The sequence below is a fragment of the Peromyscus leucopus genome, chromosome 2, assembly GCF_004664715.2.
Source record: "Peromyscus leucopus breed LL Stock chromosome 2, UCI_PerLeu_2.1, whole genome shotgun sequence".
NCBI classification, from domain to species: Eukaryota; Metazoa; Chordata; class Mammalia; order Rodentia; family Cricetidae; genus Peromyscus; species Peromyscus leucopus.
The window spans coordinates 2,310,343-2,327,666 of record NC_051064.1 but is presented as its reverse complement, the minus strand read 5'-3'; the positions used below and the strand labels follow the sequence as shown (position 1 = coordinate 2,327,666).

General features: G+C 36.8%; 1 protein-coding gene across 3 annotated transcripts in view; it reads right to left on the bottom strand.

Annotated features, from left to right (window-relative positions):
* Positions 1-17,324, bottom strand: part of Zfhx4 (zinc finger homeobox 4) — a 180,626-nt gene that overhangs the window by 20,918 nt on the left and 142,384 nt on the right. For all 3 annotated transcript variants that reach the window (XM_028874020.2, XM_028874029.2, XM_028874021.2), the window contains exons 5-6: positions 12,590-12,658; positions 4,822-4,935 (exon numbers count right to left, since the gene is read on the bottom strand). In XM_028874020.2, coding sequence (XP_028729853.1) covers positions 4,822-4,935; positions 12,590-12,658 — 183 coding nt within the window. The remainder of the gene's footprint in view (positions 1-4,821; positions 4,936-12,589; positions 12,659-17,324) is intronic.

Genomic DNA, 17,324 nt, shown 5'->3' with positions numbered 1-17,324 from the left:
TTTTTTCAATCCACATACGGTTCCTATAAATGAACAAATTGCACCTTATTACAAAATAACCCAGTTTTAATTTAAAAATGAGGTCAAGAATGTTATAGAAACAAGTCAAAATGAAAAAGTAAAAAAGAAAGAACAAAAAAAAATCTCATTCTATTTCTATCCTAGGTGGAGATGAATGTTTGAGAGCATATAAATGCTTCAGACATTTAAAACGCAGGAAGAAAATTAAAAGTATGAGAGTAATTCTTAAAAGACCAAAATTAAAACAGGATATATTTAAACAAGATGATCGTGGTTTTATTTCTTTGGTGTTTGTGGTTGTTATGGCATAATGGTCGGTGTCTCACATACTATGTTGGATACTGCTTCCTTGATTTTATTTGAAGTGGCCTAACTGTACCTACTTCATTCTTAGAGAAATTTTAAATGTGTTCTACTTATTTAAAAAGTAGTAACATTTGTGTATGAACTAACTTAAATTTGAAAAATGACTTAACTCTCATTATATTGATTAATAATATTCAAGTATTTGATGTCCAATGATATTTCCCAAACGGAGATGTTTTCTCACAATTGTGGGATCAAAATTTATTTTTATTTTCAAAACAAATAAAGCATATACTCGGTGCTGTCACTTTTAAAGCACTAAATTATTTAAGAAAAACAATGTGGAACATAATACTTGCCAATACAATTAGCTATTTAATGTGTCAGACCAAATTATACAAAATGATTGTCGTTTAAAGTAACAAGTGTCTATCAGTTGTCTTCTCTTGATTGACTTTTCTTTAAAAATTTCCATTAATGAGTAACAATGCTTCCTGAAGAGAGTAATACCATGTCATATTCCCTTATATTCTTTAATGGACAAGATCAAATAACAACTTGACTAAACTCCCTGCACTATCGAAGACTGTCAGACATAAGTTGAAAAATAATTCCCACAATTTGTTGTTTTCAAGCCTCTTGGGATATCAGAAGTAAAATTAACTTTCTAGATACTTCTAATTCCATTAAATATTCAGCCATTAATTCAGTTCCATGAACATATGTAAAAGATACTATAAAGGATGGGTAACAGTACAGTTTGAAAGTGTAAACCATTTTACTAAGCCTACTCACTGGAGTAAATGTTTGGCATAATAAACTCTGTGTATGTAAGTGATATACTGTTTTCACTTTTATGCTCATCCATACTCATTAATTTAGTGATACTTGATAATAATAGAAGACAAGAATATCAGGATTCAGTAACAAGACAGATTTTTGAGTATGAGGCCGGTCTTCAAGGTGACCTAGATATATATATTTCCATATATTCTTTTATGTTTATATTTATATCAAATTTAATACTGAAGCATGGCTGGTAAATTATAGGAAATCAAATCCAAAGTCTTTTATCTGAATTGTGTTATGCTAGAAAAAAATGCCTTGTATTAAATAAGGCCAATTAATTTTAGGAAAGCTTTTGATTAAATTTTGTGATTACTCATAGTTTATATGTGCAACTTCATTTGAAATAAAGCCTGTTTGTTACCCTGGAGCAGAAAAAAATTTGAAATGAGATCATAATTTATTTTGTATCATTAAGGACACCACAATATTCTCAAAGAACCATGTCATTTTAATGAATTTTAACTAAAAAAATGAAGTCTAATTACAAATAAGCACTGCCAAATACATGAGCCAATGATTATCTGTCAGTTACAGGATTATTTAACTTGCAAGAGATTGCTAATATAAAAATGACATAATTCACTTCAATTCAGATGCCGCCTACTTAATTCTCAATCTCTAAAACACAGAAGGCTGTAAAATGGTTTATATTCATAACAAGTCTGGAAAATCCAATAACACACATGTTACAGTGAACCTTGAAAAACAATAAATCAAAATACTGAGTTATTATTTACAAATATCTATATTTGATATAGTTTGAATACTTTAAAACTCAGATGTAACAGATGTTGTTTAACTCAAGTAATTCAAAATTATAATTACCAATACAGTATTCTTCCTAATGAGACTAGAATGGAAGGATAATTTTAATTGCAATAATGAAGGTTAATTTCCATCTTTCTTCATGTTTACTCCCTTATTAAAAAGTGGTCCCCTTAGCCATGGCAGAGACATATTACATTTTCAATGCAAATGTATTAATCTGGATAAACTTTATATTAATTCTTGTACTGCACTGAGCTATAATTTGGATTATAATTAATCTAAAGTGGCACTAGATTTAAATGACAATATAAATGAGGCATTAGGAAGCTTCTCTATTATGAATGAATATTCAGCAAATATAACTTGCATATTGTCAAGTCTCATTTTGAAAGCTCCAGTCCTTCAGATTAATGTTAGCAACAGAACACAGCAGCTTTCCAACACACTGCTCCAGACATGTGCTCATTCCTCCTTGCCTAAAAAATTTTGAGGTTAAAGTGGGGTCAATCTGTTTTCCCATCTACCATACTAACATAGCAATTACTTTGTAAGTTTGCTCTCATTCTTTTGGCAATTACATCTGGTAGAAGAACAAAAGAATATAAATAAGAGGTTATCTAATCATTAGATACACTTTTACATAAAACAACAATCATGGAATAAATTTTCAATCCGGTAAGATTCAATTCAGAAAGCCCAGAACTCTGTTTAAAGTTCGTGTTAGTGTTAAGTAACAAGAGCTGTCTTAAAGGCTGCAAGGTTTCAAAGCTAAATATTTGCATCTCAACATTTGCTTTTAGTTGGCTCTTGGTTAGAGCTCATTTTCAACTCTCTGTATGTACCTGGGGACGCATTTTTACAGGGATAACATTTATTTAAAAAAACTGCCATTAAGCAATGATCTGCCTTTCCATATACCCCAATCTTGTCTATATGGCACAATTAGGAACTCAACGAAGAACAATAACTCATTGGGCAGTTAGGGAGCAATTGAGCCCACGACTCATGCAGAGCAAGCAGTAAACTGCACTGGAGACAGAGCTTCTGTATCTGGTGTGTTGCTCAACAGTAATGTGGGATCCATTTTCAAAAAGACTCCCACAATCCATCCTTGGCAAGGTCCTAGACAATAGATATTTAATATCAAGCTTCATGGTCTCCATCTATGAGCACTCAGTGAACCCTGCTGTGATATCTCTCTGTTTTATATGCTCCTCTGATGAACAAAAGGGAAATGCTTTGCAGTCTGCTCTAGTACAAGTGCATCAAAAACCAAGTGAAGAGAATTTTACCATGTGCAAACTGGAAAGCTACTCATCTTGATGAGGTCCGTCTGAGATGGCATAAACTGGCTACCTTGCTCTTTCCAGTCTTTTTTCAAATGAGAGCTCCATGGGGCTACCCCTGACATTTGAGCAAATCCTATGTCATTTGCCTCAGGAGTCCACCTCCTCCTATGCTGCTATGGCATCTTTTCAGAGGTTCTGCTTCAGGCACAAAATTAACCTTGGGTCCTCTTGCTTAAATCAATTTAGAATCATATGCTTGACACTATGTCCTAGAAGCAAATAAGAACAATGCTTTTCTCACCGGACTGTTGTGAGAAATGTACCATTGAATAGTTTGGGGAGGGAGAAAGAACCCTTCATATACCTTTTGAAGGAAATGCAAAATTTAGGCATGTAAGGACTGAGTTACAAGTATGAGATAGTTCAGAATTAAATAAAGTCATATGCAAAAAAATGATGAATTTTGTGCATTCCAGTATCTTTCTACTGAACACAAGGCTCTTTATATGCAGCTGTCAGTGGAATTCAGGGAGAAGATAGATGACTACCTGAGACTAATAGGCTTGAACCCGTTTCAGCACTTCTTCTGCTTCAATGAGTCCAACATAATAAAACTAGGTATAGCGTGCAGCAAAAGTGGCCAATGTAATATTCATTGCGACCACAGATTTCCATCTCATACATACAAAGCATGGATGAAGCCATATATTTGCCAAGCCAAACACAGAAAAAGCCATAGGTATCCACACCAGATGCTGGCCTGGGGTTTGTTTGTGCACAAGTAAATGTCATGACACCAAGGTTTGTTTTCAAAGACAGTAGCTTTCATTACTGGGATTTGTCTATTCTGGAAGATCAAAATTACCCAGCACCTAATCCCTTTTCAATGATATTTCCTCCTCCTTAGGCCGAATCATCTGTAAACTTTTCCACTGGATTTTGTTTGAAATGCCTCAAATAGATGCCCTTAAAAAGGGCAAATTCCTGAGTGTAAGTTGGGAGGGAGGGAGGGGAGAGAGAGAGAGAGAGAGAGAGGGAGGAGGGAGGGAGGGAGGGAGGGAGGGAGGGAGGGAGGGAGAGAGAGAGAGAGAGAGAGAGAGAGAGAGAGAGAGAGAGAGAGAGAGAAAGAGAGCGAAGGGAGCATTTATTTTTAGGGTTACATGGTGTGGGAGGGTGCGTGTGATTGAATGATAAAATTCAAGTGATATCTAATCCTGAGCTTATGAAAAATTAATATGCCATCAGAGGAATCACAAGTATAGCTAAGATTAATGAAAGGCGCTTAAAAAATTACAAGCACACAAACTGATTTGATTAAAAAATAATCTCACTAGTCATCCTGTAATATTCTTCAACTTATCCACATCTATTCTGTCAGATGGTTATGATTAAAAATAGGTCAATGGGAGGCTACTGATAGAAATCACATGCAAAATGCACACACCATGAATAGTAGTGGGAATGTTCAGACAGTTTAAAATGAATAAAAGCATTTAATGAGCTTCGTTGGGGGAAGCAGTGAAGGGAAGGTTGACTTCAGGGAATGGATGGGTATAGGAAAATGAAACAGGAGAGTCTAGCTGCTTACCAGGGTCTTTATTAGAGTTTTTGCCTTCACTATTGTCTCTCTGTGTCTCTGTCTCCTCATCCTCAGTCACTGCGGTAGGCTTGAGAGCTCCTCCTGCCTCATCACTCTGTTCTTCTGTGAAGAAAATGGACCAGTGAGAAGAATTGATAAGCTCAGAAAATGTCCACTAATAGAACTAGGTGATCTTTGTCACCCAGTTTTATCTTTGAATTCTATCTATGAATTGTCTACACATCTTCCTACTTAAAAAAATATATATGTATGTGTGTGTGTGTGTATATGTATGTATATATATATCCACTGATGCTAAAGTCTACAACAGAACAAACTGAGACCATCCGAATGCAAATTTTTATTCAAAAGTATGGCATCTTTATACTTGGATAGAAATATAAGTTATTAGAATGTAATAAACCATTTTTGCTATAGTTTAACCTGCAAAAGATAGGGGGGAATAGGTGGAAGGCGACTATAATAAGTTCAATAGTAGAACTTCTCATGGAGTTGGAGCGTGGGCATTTGAGCAAACCAGACACACAGAAGAAATTCTCAGTGAGATCATATGGGAACAATGATTTACATAAAGGACGGGTGCTCTTCCTGCACTTCGACTTCAAATTCTGGATGGATTCCTTAAGATTTCCTTAGATAAGATGGCCAAACTTCAGCTCCACCGGGGATTTGCTCGTAAAGGGAAGCTACACAGGGCTTGGACATAACGAGGTACTTGTAAGACAACTGCACCACCCCACACCTCATTCACAGGATCACACCAGCTAGATTACATGGAAATCCTCAGAGTAACTCAAACCTACTTAATTATTCTGTAAATCTCAGCTATGCCACTGCTGGTGGGTTAATCTGTTTACGCAGTTAGCCTCTATGCTGGGGCTGTGCGGCACTAATCCGTGAAAGGCCCACTGTTCTCTTTCATCCTGCGATCATTTGTCTCTCAGTGTGCTGATGTCACATTTTAATGAATTTTTAGCAATCTGAGTAATGCCAGATAACCAGGCTCACAACTCCCCACAGCATGGCATGCTGTTTTCATTGCAGCACAAAAATAAAAGCCATATTCCCCAGTTCAGGTAGGAATTACATAAATTAGGAGAAGAAGGTAAAATGGGATTTGAAGCACCAGGCCGCACAATTTCATAAAATCTTTAATGACCATATAAATTAACCCTGGAAAGGCAAAAGGTCATCAGAACGCATTTGCATACACTCTTCTATTTGCTTTTGATAAGCAGAGCTTTTATGCAGAGAACATGATACAATTAACCCTTCAATAACCATACAAAATGCTGCTGCGGACATTTCAAGTGTCAAGCATTCACTGAAAATTACACACTGAATAAAATTTTCATTGCAAATGCTATAGTGATTGAAAGGGGAAATCGTGGCCCTCTCCACACCCCATGTTTTATTAATAACATTCTGGCAGCAGAATGAAATATCCACTGTCATATGGTAGCAAAAAAAAAAAAATCTATTTAGTGGTTCAGTTTTCAGCCATGCTCTGCAACTGTGTAAGCAAAAAGGAAAAACAGGACATTTAATACATTCAAAATAAGAGTGAGGTTCAATTGAGAGTCCTCCAAGATACAGCAATATGAATGCATTTATTCCAGTTTGGCACTTGGTACGCAGAGGAAAGAGCCTTGGTAAGACAATCTCATGTTCTGGGAAGGTGCCACTTTGGTCAGAGATGCATGGAAATTTTATTTTAAGAAGACAGACCCTCAGTGTTTGGTAGCTCTATATTGCTTTCCCCTATTGATGATAATCAGTGATCATGCCACCCGCCTCCCGCATCTGTCTCTCTTCACAGCAGCTGGCTAGACTGTGGGTACGGTGCCTGAGAGGACTTCTAGAACTGGGCGGCTGAGATCATGACCAGATTAGGCTGTGTCCCTGCCAAGTCCACATGCACATGTGACATGATATCTAGTGCCCGGCTCATGACAATTTTCAACTCATCCTGAGGAAGGATGCAAGACTTCTTTGAGTAGATTTACTGGACCTTCCCCCCAGGGCTAGAAAATGAAGTGTCAGAGTGCTACTGAGTGGCCTTATCTCCAGGGGACAGAGAATTGTAAGGGCTATCGCAACTCCCATTAATAAAACATTGTGTGTCAGGAAAAGAAAAAAAATATGAAGGCACTAAAAAGCAGGCTACAGTATAATCTGGGTCTCATCAGACAGATTTTTGTAAGTTCCTCTTCTTCATTTTCTGGTATGTGTTTCAAGTGTGAGAGAAATTCCCAGACATGTTCTTCTATACATCACTGCGGTGTCTGACCTCAGCCTGACCCCGGCAGCAGTTTGAGAAATCTGAATGTGAACAAAGACTCTGTGTCCGCAGCAGGGAAAGATTGTGGGATAGACGCTCCCCATCAACTTAATGGCAAACAGCAGTTCTGAGGCCATAACTTTGCCTGGCTTCTCCAAGCCACAGCTCAGAGCCCTGAGTGGTGGATTCGCCTGCCATGCCCCTGCTTCTGGGAGGGTTTTTTTTTTTCTCCCCCTCTCTCTTTTCAGCTCTTCCTTTGAAGTAGGCAGGCAATTAGCTCTAATGCTCAAGCAATTCAGACCCGTTTTGTGGTTTAGGAGGCAAAAGCTGTTTATTACAGGTAGGCTCTTTGGAGCCATAAGAACTTTGCAAATTTTTAATCATGCAAAAAATAATCACAAGGTAATTTCTCCACACCATAAAATTCTATATAAGCCAGAATAAAAGGTCACTTTCATTCTCAAAGAGAGTTTTAGAAATAAATTTGACATTCATTATATAAATAGGCTTTAGAGTCAAAAGTAATGTGAAGAAACCACTTTCTCTAACAAACCTGTCTAGGATTTTGGATGAGAAGGAGTGGCTGCATTCTAGCTTAAATACCAAATTTCCTCGATTGGAAAATGTCATACAAAATATAGTGTCTTCTAGGAAAATTATAGACAACATGGTAATGCATTAAGAGAGCACCATAGAACTAAGGAGAACAAATACTTTATATGAAATTCTAAAACAAACATGCTAAAGCAGTTATTTTTATTGAGCCCCTACTGCATTACATACAATAGCAATAAAGAGTATTACAGCTTTCCATAGCACCGCTGTATTTACAGCATATGTACTTTAAATCTCCTTTAGCAACAAAGAATATGGAAAATAAAATATTTATTTACATTTAAACATTATAGTATATACGTGTGTGTGTGTGTGTGTGTGTGTGTGTGTGTGTGTGTGTGTGCTTTAGCTTAAAATATGAGTTGGTTTCCTCTAGAACGTCCCAATTTTCAGGAAAAAGAAGTGGTATTTTCATTTTTAAATGTTTCCAGAGACTAGAAGGAGAAGGAAATGCTGTATTCTGCTATTATAGAATTATTGCAGAGGCATTGTATAATTAGTTTTGCCAAGCATTTTAAACATTCCTGAAATGGTGATCATAGGCTCCTTCACACCTACACATCAAATGGATTTAAAAGGTTTTGAGTGATTAGCTTAGAATATTTTCATTTAATTATAAAAAAATGGAAAACCACTATCAATTTATCCTATAATTTATAATATACATTTTCTAAGCATATATATGAGTCAGGGCACATAGCAATTGGCATGAGCATAGCCTGTTTTTAGTATTTAATCACACTAGTCATTTATTTCTCTTTGTACGTAGGTGTGTGTGTGTGTGTGTGTGTGTGTGTGTGTGTGTGTGTGTGTGTAGTGCAGAAGCCTGTAGAGGTCAGAACAGGGCATTTGATCCCTTGGAACTGGAGCTGTAGATGGTTGTGAGCAGCTATGAGGGTTTGGGAACTTAACCTGGGTCTTCTGCAACAGCAGTGAGTACTTTTAGCTGCTGAGCGAGACTTGCACACTTCATTTTTAATTGGTATGTGATACTTGTACATATCCATAGGATATGGTGTGGTGCTTTGATATATGAATAACAGGATAGTTTATGCATTATGCATGTATAATGTGCAGTGATAAAATCAGCTTAATTACAGTTTCTGTCTCTCTAAGTATTTACAATTCTGTGTGTGCTGGAAACTCCTGTCCTAGTTCTCCATAAAATAAAACAAAATGTTATAAATGATGGTCCCATTGCTGTGTTGTAGAACATTAGAACTTACTTCTCCTGTCTAATTGATTTTAACAATCTATTATCTAACCTTTCCTTATACCCTTCCTAGCCTAATGATCACTCTCCAGTTACTTTTACAAGATGAACCATAAGAGTGAGACACATTACATACTTTTTAGAACATGTGAAGAAGCAGAGGACAGATAGTAACTCAAATATCTTCAGTTTCATGTGGTGAGCATCTCCATTTGATGACACACATAATTGTGTGAGAAGTCACTCTTCAACTCCTCTACAGCCTCCTTGTTCAATCTCTTCTCTTTCAACTCTATTCTCTACCTGATGTGCCTACTTCTAACTGTCCTTCTCAGCATCCTCCTCCTGTGGCCTTCATTACCTACAGAGAAAAATCTCACTCTTTTGTGTATAGCAAGGACACCTTCCCAACACCTTGTCCCAATCTATGTCACAGGCTCATCTTTCTTTAAATTATCTTTAATAAATAGCTTGAAAGCTGTCTTCTCAGAGTTCCAGGTATCAGAAGAACCTGGAAGATGTTTGAAACACACAGTGTGGAGCCCAAATGTAAAACTCCTAATTTAAGCAGGTTCAGCCTTGAGTGATGGATGCCTGACTACAGTGTCTGTAATAATGTTCTGTTCACATGATGTTGCTGATCCAGGTTCCATCCTGTAAGTGTTGTTTGTAATGGCCATTCCTCCCCTTTATGTCCTCTTGTGTATTGTTATCTGATCCAGTACAATTTTTTTTGACTGGATAACTCCCCCTTTTCCTTTGTGTCTAGCTTAGAAAATAACAGTTTCCACATGTGGAAAAATCAATTAAAAATAACCACTTCATATTTCTTGTGTGCTGATTCATAAAATCAATTAAAAGTGATTTGTACACAAACTATGTATTTAAAGATGAGTGTCCTATTATCACTAGTATTATTCATTGTTTCCTTCTCCAACAAATGTTTCTTGAGATTTGAATGAAAATTAATGTTTCTGGGTGGATTCTTGATTTTCTTTCAGCATGTTGATGTTAAATAACATTATATGTTGAAATTGGTTGTATAATATCTATTTACACTAACAGGTAAATATTTTATGAGAGCAGAGAATTCAATATATAATATATATTTATATATGCATAAATATTTAAGCAAACATATGCTTAAAGCACTTGGAGTAGTATCTGGAATATGGCAGACAAGACATGCCGACTAGAAACTGAATTAACTTAGGAAATCTAGGGAAGAAAAAGAAGTTTAGACATTCCTCAGTTCTCCTATTTCCCCCAATAAAATTTAAAACGGATATTTGCTTCAGTAATGTGTTCTCAATTTCTGTTTATTTTCTTTAAAATTTTCTTTCTGCTGAGTCACATCTATTACTTATCTTTCTTTTTAAAAAAATGTACCAAAACATAGAAGCTTGACTTGCATTCACACCACTCTTCTCACAGTGACCAGTGAAAACACAGCCCACTTCTTGTTCAGTAGATGTGAATTTCTCCTTTCTTGAAAATATGGTTCTCGTGGACTCTACTCTTGGAGCTGTGGTATACCTCTCTGAAAGTTCCACCTTATTCCCCTGCATTGGAACCTTCACTATTGGACAACAGCTAAATACTGGGATACCTCCAGCCATCTTCTCTATCTCCGTCATCTCTTTAGTTAAACTCATTAAAATACATGGCATTAAATTATCCCCTTCTACACAGATGTCTAAAATATACATCAAACTTAATGTTCCAGGTCAGGACTCACCATGCTTAGCAAACCTTATTCTATTTTGTCCCGTCTTCACCAATTCAATTTGCAGTGTGAACATCAACCACAAACAATATCTGATTTTTTTCTCTCATACACAGATCCTCACCCTATCATCAGCAAACCCTGTTTCTTCTCATATTTAGTGATTACTAAATTCTAAGTAAAGTCCATCTCTTTTATTGCTTGAACTTTTGCATTTTACTATTTTGCTTATGCTAACACATCCTTACTATGACTCAACGATTAGATTATGCCTACTTTGGGGTGTATCCTACACTTCTGTCTCCCTCACTCATTAATCATCCCCCGTGTTAGCTTTATTTAGCCTCTTGCAATGAAGCCAACCTTTCCCCATCTTCGTGGAGAAGTATTCTCCCAGCTTTTTTTCATAGCTTCCAATTTTCATTATTCAGGATGTATCTCATCAGACACTTCCTCACTGAATGTTCACCACTGCTTCTAAAGAAGTTCCTCACCTTTTGCTCAAATGATAAGGTCTTGAGACTGCCAACAACCACAATCATCTGCCCGATTTCATACACAGTGCTTTTGATTTGTAGGTCTGGAGTGAGGTTCAAGAATTTGCATTCTTTTTTTTTTTTAACTGAACGTAGTCAATTTATTTACATGATATGGAACTTAGTAGGTAAATATTTTACTTAAAATATAATTGCATCAAACTACCCTCCCCTTCCTCCCTCCAACCATCTTCTGCCTTGTTCCCTCTCAAATCATGGCCTTTTGTTTTCACTTTTATTGTTACATATAATATGCATAAATATATAAATAGAACCTGATGAGTCCATTTGGTATTTCTTGTATGCATATGATTACTTGGAGAGCATTATAGAAAACCACAACTGGTCAAAATGCAGAGAAAAACTGATCCTGGCATGCTTATCCCTAATAGATACATCTGCAATGTAGCTCCTGTGCCTAAGGCTCAGGAAATATCAAAGAAAAGGGCATGAATAGATTGTAAGAGACAGAGGAGCAGGAAATCTGCTATGAGGATGTGTATTCAGAAATGACAGGAAAGCTACTCATGATGCCTCAGCAATATGACTGCCTAAACAAGACTTGAACAAGCACAGCAACAATAGCTATGCTAACAGGAAAGGGGACTATCCACATCCCAAGACTAAACAAAGAACTAGCGACAACTAAGGATGGCTGAGAGAAGGAGACAAAGCCTTCTACAGGGATGAGCACTCCAACTGGTATTCAAACCAAACAATCACCTCAGAAGTTTTATTCTTACAATATCTGAGGTGGTACTCACGCCATTTATGAGAAGACTCTATGGTAAATGCTCTGTTCTACAGACCACCTACTTCATATCCTTTACCACAGTTGTCTGATTTTGAATGTTTTTTCATTCTCATTTGCATGGAAATATTATTGCACAGAAGGGGCCCCTTATGCCTTACCCATACTGTAGGATGGTAACAATGGTATACAAATGATATAACAATGATATACAAATGATATAACAATGGCTAACAAAATCCACACCTGCCGGGCGGTGGTGGCGCACGCCTTTAATCCCAACACTCGGGAGGCAGAGGCAGGCGGATCTCTGTGAGTTCGAGGCCAGCCTGGTCTCCAAAGCGAGTTCCAGGAAAGGCGCAAAGCTACACAAAGAAACCCAGTCTTGAAAAACCAAAAAAAAAAAAAAAAAAAAAATTCACACCTTTCAGGTTTACTGAGAACATGAAACTGCTCTACAAATTAAATCCACTTAAATGTTTCTAAATGTTGAATATGCTTAATCATGCTTTTAATTTATCTGTATAAAGAACTGATTAAAGCAGTTCTGTAGCACGTTGTTTCCATAAATTATGGGAATGACATGTGCAGCTCATTTAGGACAAGACTAATTTATGAGAGGAATAGATATTACCTGAGGTTGCCCTCAACTGCTGCTCTGTAAGTTCATCCTCACCGGTCCTGGCTCCCAACGAGGCAGTGTCTGTAAAAGACATCAGTATAATGGGTAAGCATGTCATATCTAGGACATAACTACTACTACAAGAACCACAAGAATGGCTGCCATAGGACATGAGTACCAGCAGGTGCTTACAAGACTAGCACACTTTACATTCTAGTAAGCAGTGGTTGGAGAAATTAGACCAGGGAAGGACAGGTTGATATTTAAATCCTGGTGATCAGCAAACCACAGCAAGAGCAACAGAACAGAACATCATGAAAGTAGAAGCAACTCATTTGGATCTTTACCCTGTGATTGACTGAGGCTACCTATATATAACGATAATGACACTTTATATCCATTATGAGAATTCTTTTACTTATTAAGTATCCAAAAGAAAAACCTAGCATATGACAACTGATGGGAGAGACCAAAGAAAGCCCCCTGCACTTTAATAGAAATCTAAAGAATGAATCCATCATTAGCAAAGTCATATCTTTATTGGGTGCCAGGGCAGAAAGAGCACCAACCTACTGGCTTGCTAACCTTAACTTCAAGCATGAATAGCTATGTTCATGTAACTGCATTTTTCCTTTCTCTTGTCTTAAATAGAAAAATTGTTGCATGCTACCAGAGGAGAAAAGTAATAATAAATACCATTCAGCTACAAGCCCTGTGGCTTACAACAGTGAGCTACTTACAAGATACACTCTTGTGATAGTGGCACAAATGTAATGGGAATAATCAGTGCCCTTTTTAAAAATGGATTTAAGGCCCATTCCATGAGATGGAACCCATCACTGACACTTCTAAACTAGACAAGAAGCTGAGACTAGATAGGCCATTGGCCCTTGGGGAAAACCTACAATGTTTATTCTGCTAAAGGAACATAGCTATGAAATGACTCCTAATGACATACTGGTATACCTATAGATCAGAGTATCATTCAACCCTCATCAGAGAGGTTTCTTCCTTCATTGTCTGGTGATTAATGAAGAGACTTCAAAGTGGATAACATGCAAAGAGTAGGAGACTTGGTAACACCCAATGAGATGCCTTCATCAACATATCCACCCCCACACCTTAAGGCTCAGGGATCTATGCGGAAGAAGACAAAGAAAGATTTTAAGAGCCAGAGATGGTAGATGATTTCAAGAGGGAAAAATGTCTGGAAGATATAACAGGACCAGTATACATATGAACTCTTAGAGACTATGATAGCACATACAACACGTGTACTGATTCAAACCAGACACATCTAGGGTTGGAGAAGGGGAAGGGGACACAACTCCCACCCTAAAGCAAGAAGCTACTTGACACTGATACTTGATACATTGATCCTGGGAATGGGAAAAATCCTTTTCCCTGATAGAGTTTCTCAGACCACATCAACCACACTCCAGGGCAGACCCCAGGCTCAGGAATAGTTAGTCAACATAAAATGAACTTCATATTTTTTCATTCAGTTTCGGTGGGGGAGGGTGGCATTTTTTAATTGGTTTTATTTGTTTGATTTGATACTTGTTTTCTGTTTTGATTTGTTTTTTTGGAAAGTGAGAAAGAATACAAAGTTGGGTGAGTGGAGAGGTGGGGAAGATCTGATAGGAGATCGGGGAAGGGGTATAATATGATGAAAATACATGAAAAGAACTTTTAAATAAAAAAATTTTAAAGAAAAAACAGACTAGACTTTAAAAATTGGCTTCGATATTTTTTTTCCATTCTGAATCACTGTCTTCTGTTCTCTTTTACAATGTTTCTTGTCCTATGCCTCTGTTCTGTGTCTTGTATTCTCCTTCTAAAGAACAGTGTTCTCCTCTACAACATCCCCAAAACTGTAAACTTCTTTATTTCCAATCTGATGCTTTACTAACATTTTAATTGCTGTGGGATGTTCTGTATGTCCTGTGGGAGCCCTTCTTTGGTTCTTTGTGGCGTTACCCAGCAGGTCCGTATAGAGGATGATTAGGACCATGGGCCTGAGTGCAGGTGTTTGAGATGGTCTGCACTTGGCTGTGCTGGGGGATGGTCTGTATGTCAAGTTGTTCTGATTGATCAATAAATAAAACCTGATCGGCTGTGGCTAGGCAGGAAGGATAGGCGGGACTAACAGAGAGGAGAAATAAAAGGACAGGAAGGCAGAAGGACGGGCAACCAGCAGCCGCCGCCATGACCAGCAGCATGTGAAGATGCCGGTAAGCCACCAGCCACGTGGCAAGGTATAGATTTATGGAAATGGACTAATTTAAGCTATAAGCACAGTTAGCAAGAAGCCTGCCACGGCCATACAGTTTGTAAGCAATATAAGTCTCTGTGTTTACTTGGTTGGGTCTGAGCGGCTGTGGGACTGGAGGGTGACAAAGATTTGTCCTGACTGTGGGTAAGGTGGAAAACTCTAGCAGCATTTTAATTGATATCATTTAATATTAAATTGTGAGTAAAAACACACAGTTCTACCATTTTCTAGGCATGAGATCTCAGGGAAATTATTTTCTTTTCTATGTCGTAGTTCATCCCATTTAAAGCAAAGATGTCACTATGTAAAGAGCTGATAATTTTGGTGGTCTGAAAGAAAATGGCCACCAAAGGGAGTGGCACTATAAGGAGGTATGGACTTATTGGAGCAGTTGTGGCCTTGTTGTAGGAAATGTATTACTGTGAGAGTGAGCTTTGAGGTCTCATAAATGCTCAATTCAATTTCTGGTGCCTACCTATCAAGATGTAGAACTGTCAGCTCCTACTCCAGCGCCAAGTCTGCCTGCATGCCGCAATGTCCCACCATGATGATAATGGACTAAACTTCTCAACTATAAGCTATTGCATTAAAAGTTTTTCCCTTTATAAGAGTTGCCATGATCATGGTGTCTCTTCCTAACAATAGAAACTCTAACTAAGATAACAATCCTATGGGAAAATTCTTGATACAAATAAAGGGCAAAGAGTTATAGTCCTCAAAGTTAGAAAAGACTAGATGATGTTAAGCTATTAAAATAAAAAGATTTTACTTAACTCATAATCTGCCAAAGGGAACCATGTTTGTCTAATATTTCCATGTAATAGCATCTCTGGTTGATTCTAAAGGCTTTAATTAAACAAATGATTAAATATTTTAATAAATAAATTGAAAATGGAAATGCACACCAGGCAATAATATTATGTTTACTAACTGGTTTTTTTGTGCTGTTTCAAAACCTTTGTCCTTTGGTAGTAACCTGTTTTAAAACAGCACAATCATAATAAATTTGTAGAACTTCCCCAAACAGGCACAGAAAATAGTTTTCTTATGAGTATGTCTTAAATTAATCTTGAAAGGAAGAATTTATCCTCTGCCCTTGCTCATAAATCTTGGAGTGACTTCCAAATGTGCCACAGTCTTGAGGAACACCGAACCTGTGATTCAAGAAGCTGACCTTCCTCTTGACTGAAAAGGCTTTAAGCCCTGGTCAACTTTGTCCCTTTGAATTTAAATGCCCATTTTGTTCTCCTACTTTTAGCCTCCTATCCTTCTCTCAAAGTCAAAGCAAGTTCTTTGTAAATAGTTACCTTACACTTGTGTTTCAGCACTGGTTACAGAGAATAGTTATGAGTTTCTATATGATCTATACATATTTCCCCAGCATGCTATGAGTTCCTTAAAAGCAACTCTCCATCCTCACATATCTCATGCAAGGACAGAGGATGATATAGCAAACTGACCAAACTAGAATAGACTCACTATGAGAAGTTATAATCATTTCCCATTGTCCAAATCATATCTACCCCAGAAAACATCTTTATTATATCTGTATATATAGGTATAAATGAAACTGCTTTTCTGGTAAATACTAAATGTAATATATGAACAATTCCTTGACCCCATACCCACATACTTCACTGTAGCATATAAATTTGTTCAAAGTAGTCATCAGTGGTACCCAAATGAATTTCACAAAATGACTGATACTTCTTAACGATAAATAAAATTTAAACAATGACAATTATTGTATGTATGCCTGCCAAGTAGTACGTATGCTATGTGTATAGAAGCAAGCATGCAATTCTCAAAATAAAATCATGGGATAAGTTACTAATCCTGACTTTATAAATAAGTATATGGGGAATTAAACAAATTAGTAACTTTTCCTAGGTAATGAAATTAAAAGTTCATAGAGCCTCTAATAAGAACCCAGTCTGTCTAGTCAAGAAGCTGAAAATATTTAAATGATCTAGTTATAGGAGTACAATATTTAGAAACCCATAAAGATTTTCCTAGGCTTAGTAGAGGCCAGAAACTAAGTGGAAAACAACGAGAAACAATGTTCACTGGTCCTTTAAAAATTCCAATATTTCATAAAACATTTATGTTCATTCATTATAAAATGTAAGCAAATAATTTGTGCTATGCTATAATCATTTTACTTGAAACATATGGAATATCAAAATGAAAAATATTAATCTCACAAGTTAAATGCTGTAACATGGAAACTGCTTCAGTGTGAGCACTTCCACAAAGACATTCAAAAGGAATGTAGTTCAGTGTGCTCCAGAGTCAGCTTTAAAGTCTCAGTGGTCGTGTTCTCCTTTATACAAGGGATATAAATATTTTAATAAAGGAGCTTTTAACTTATCAACAAACTGATTAATCTGTACTTTTCTGCTTGTGTAAAATGAAATGTTTAGAATCTAGTAATGATACATAACATCTTGCAATATTTCACTTTAATAATTG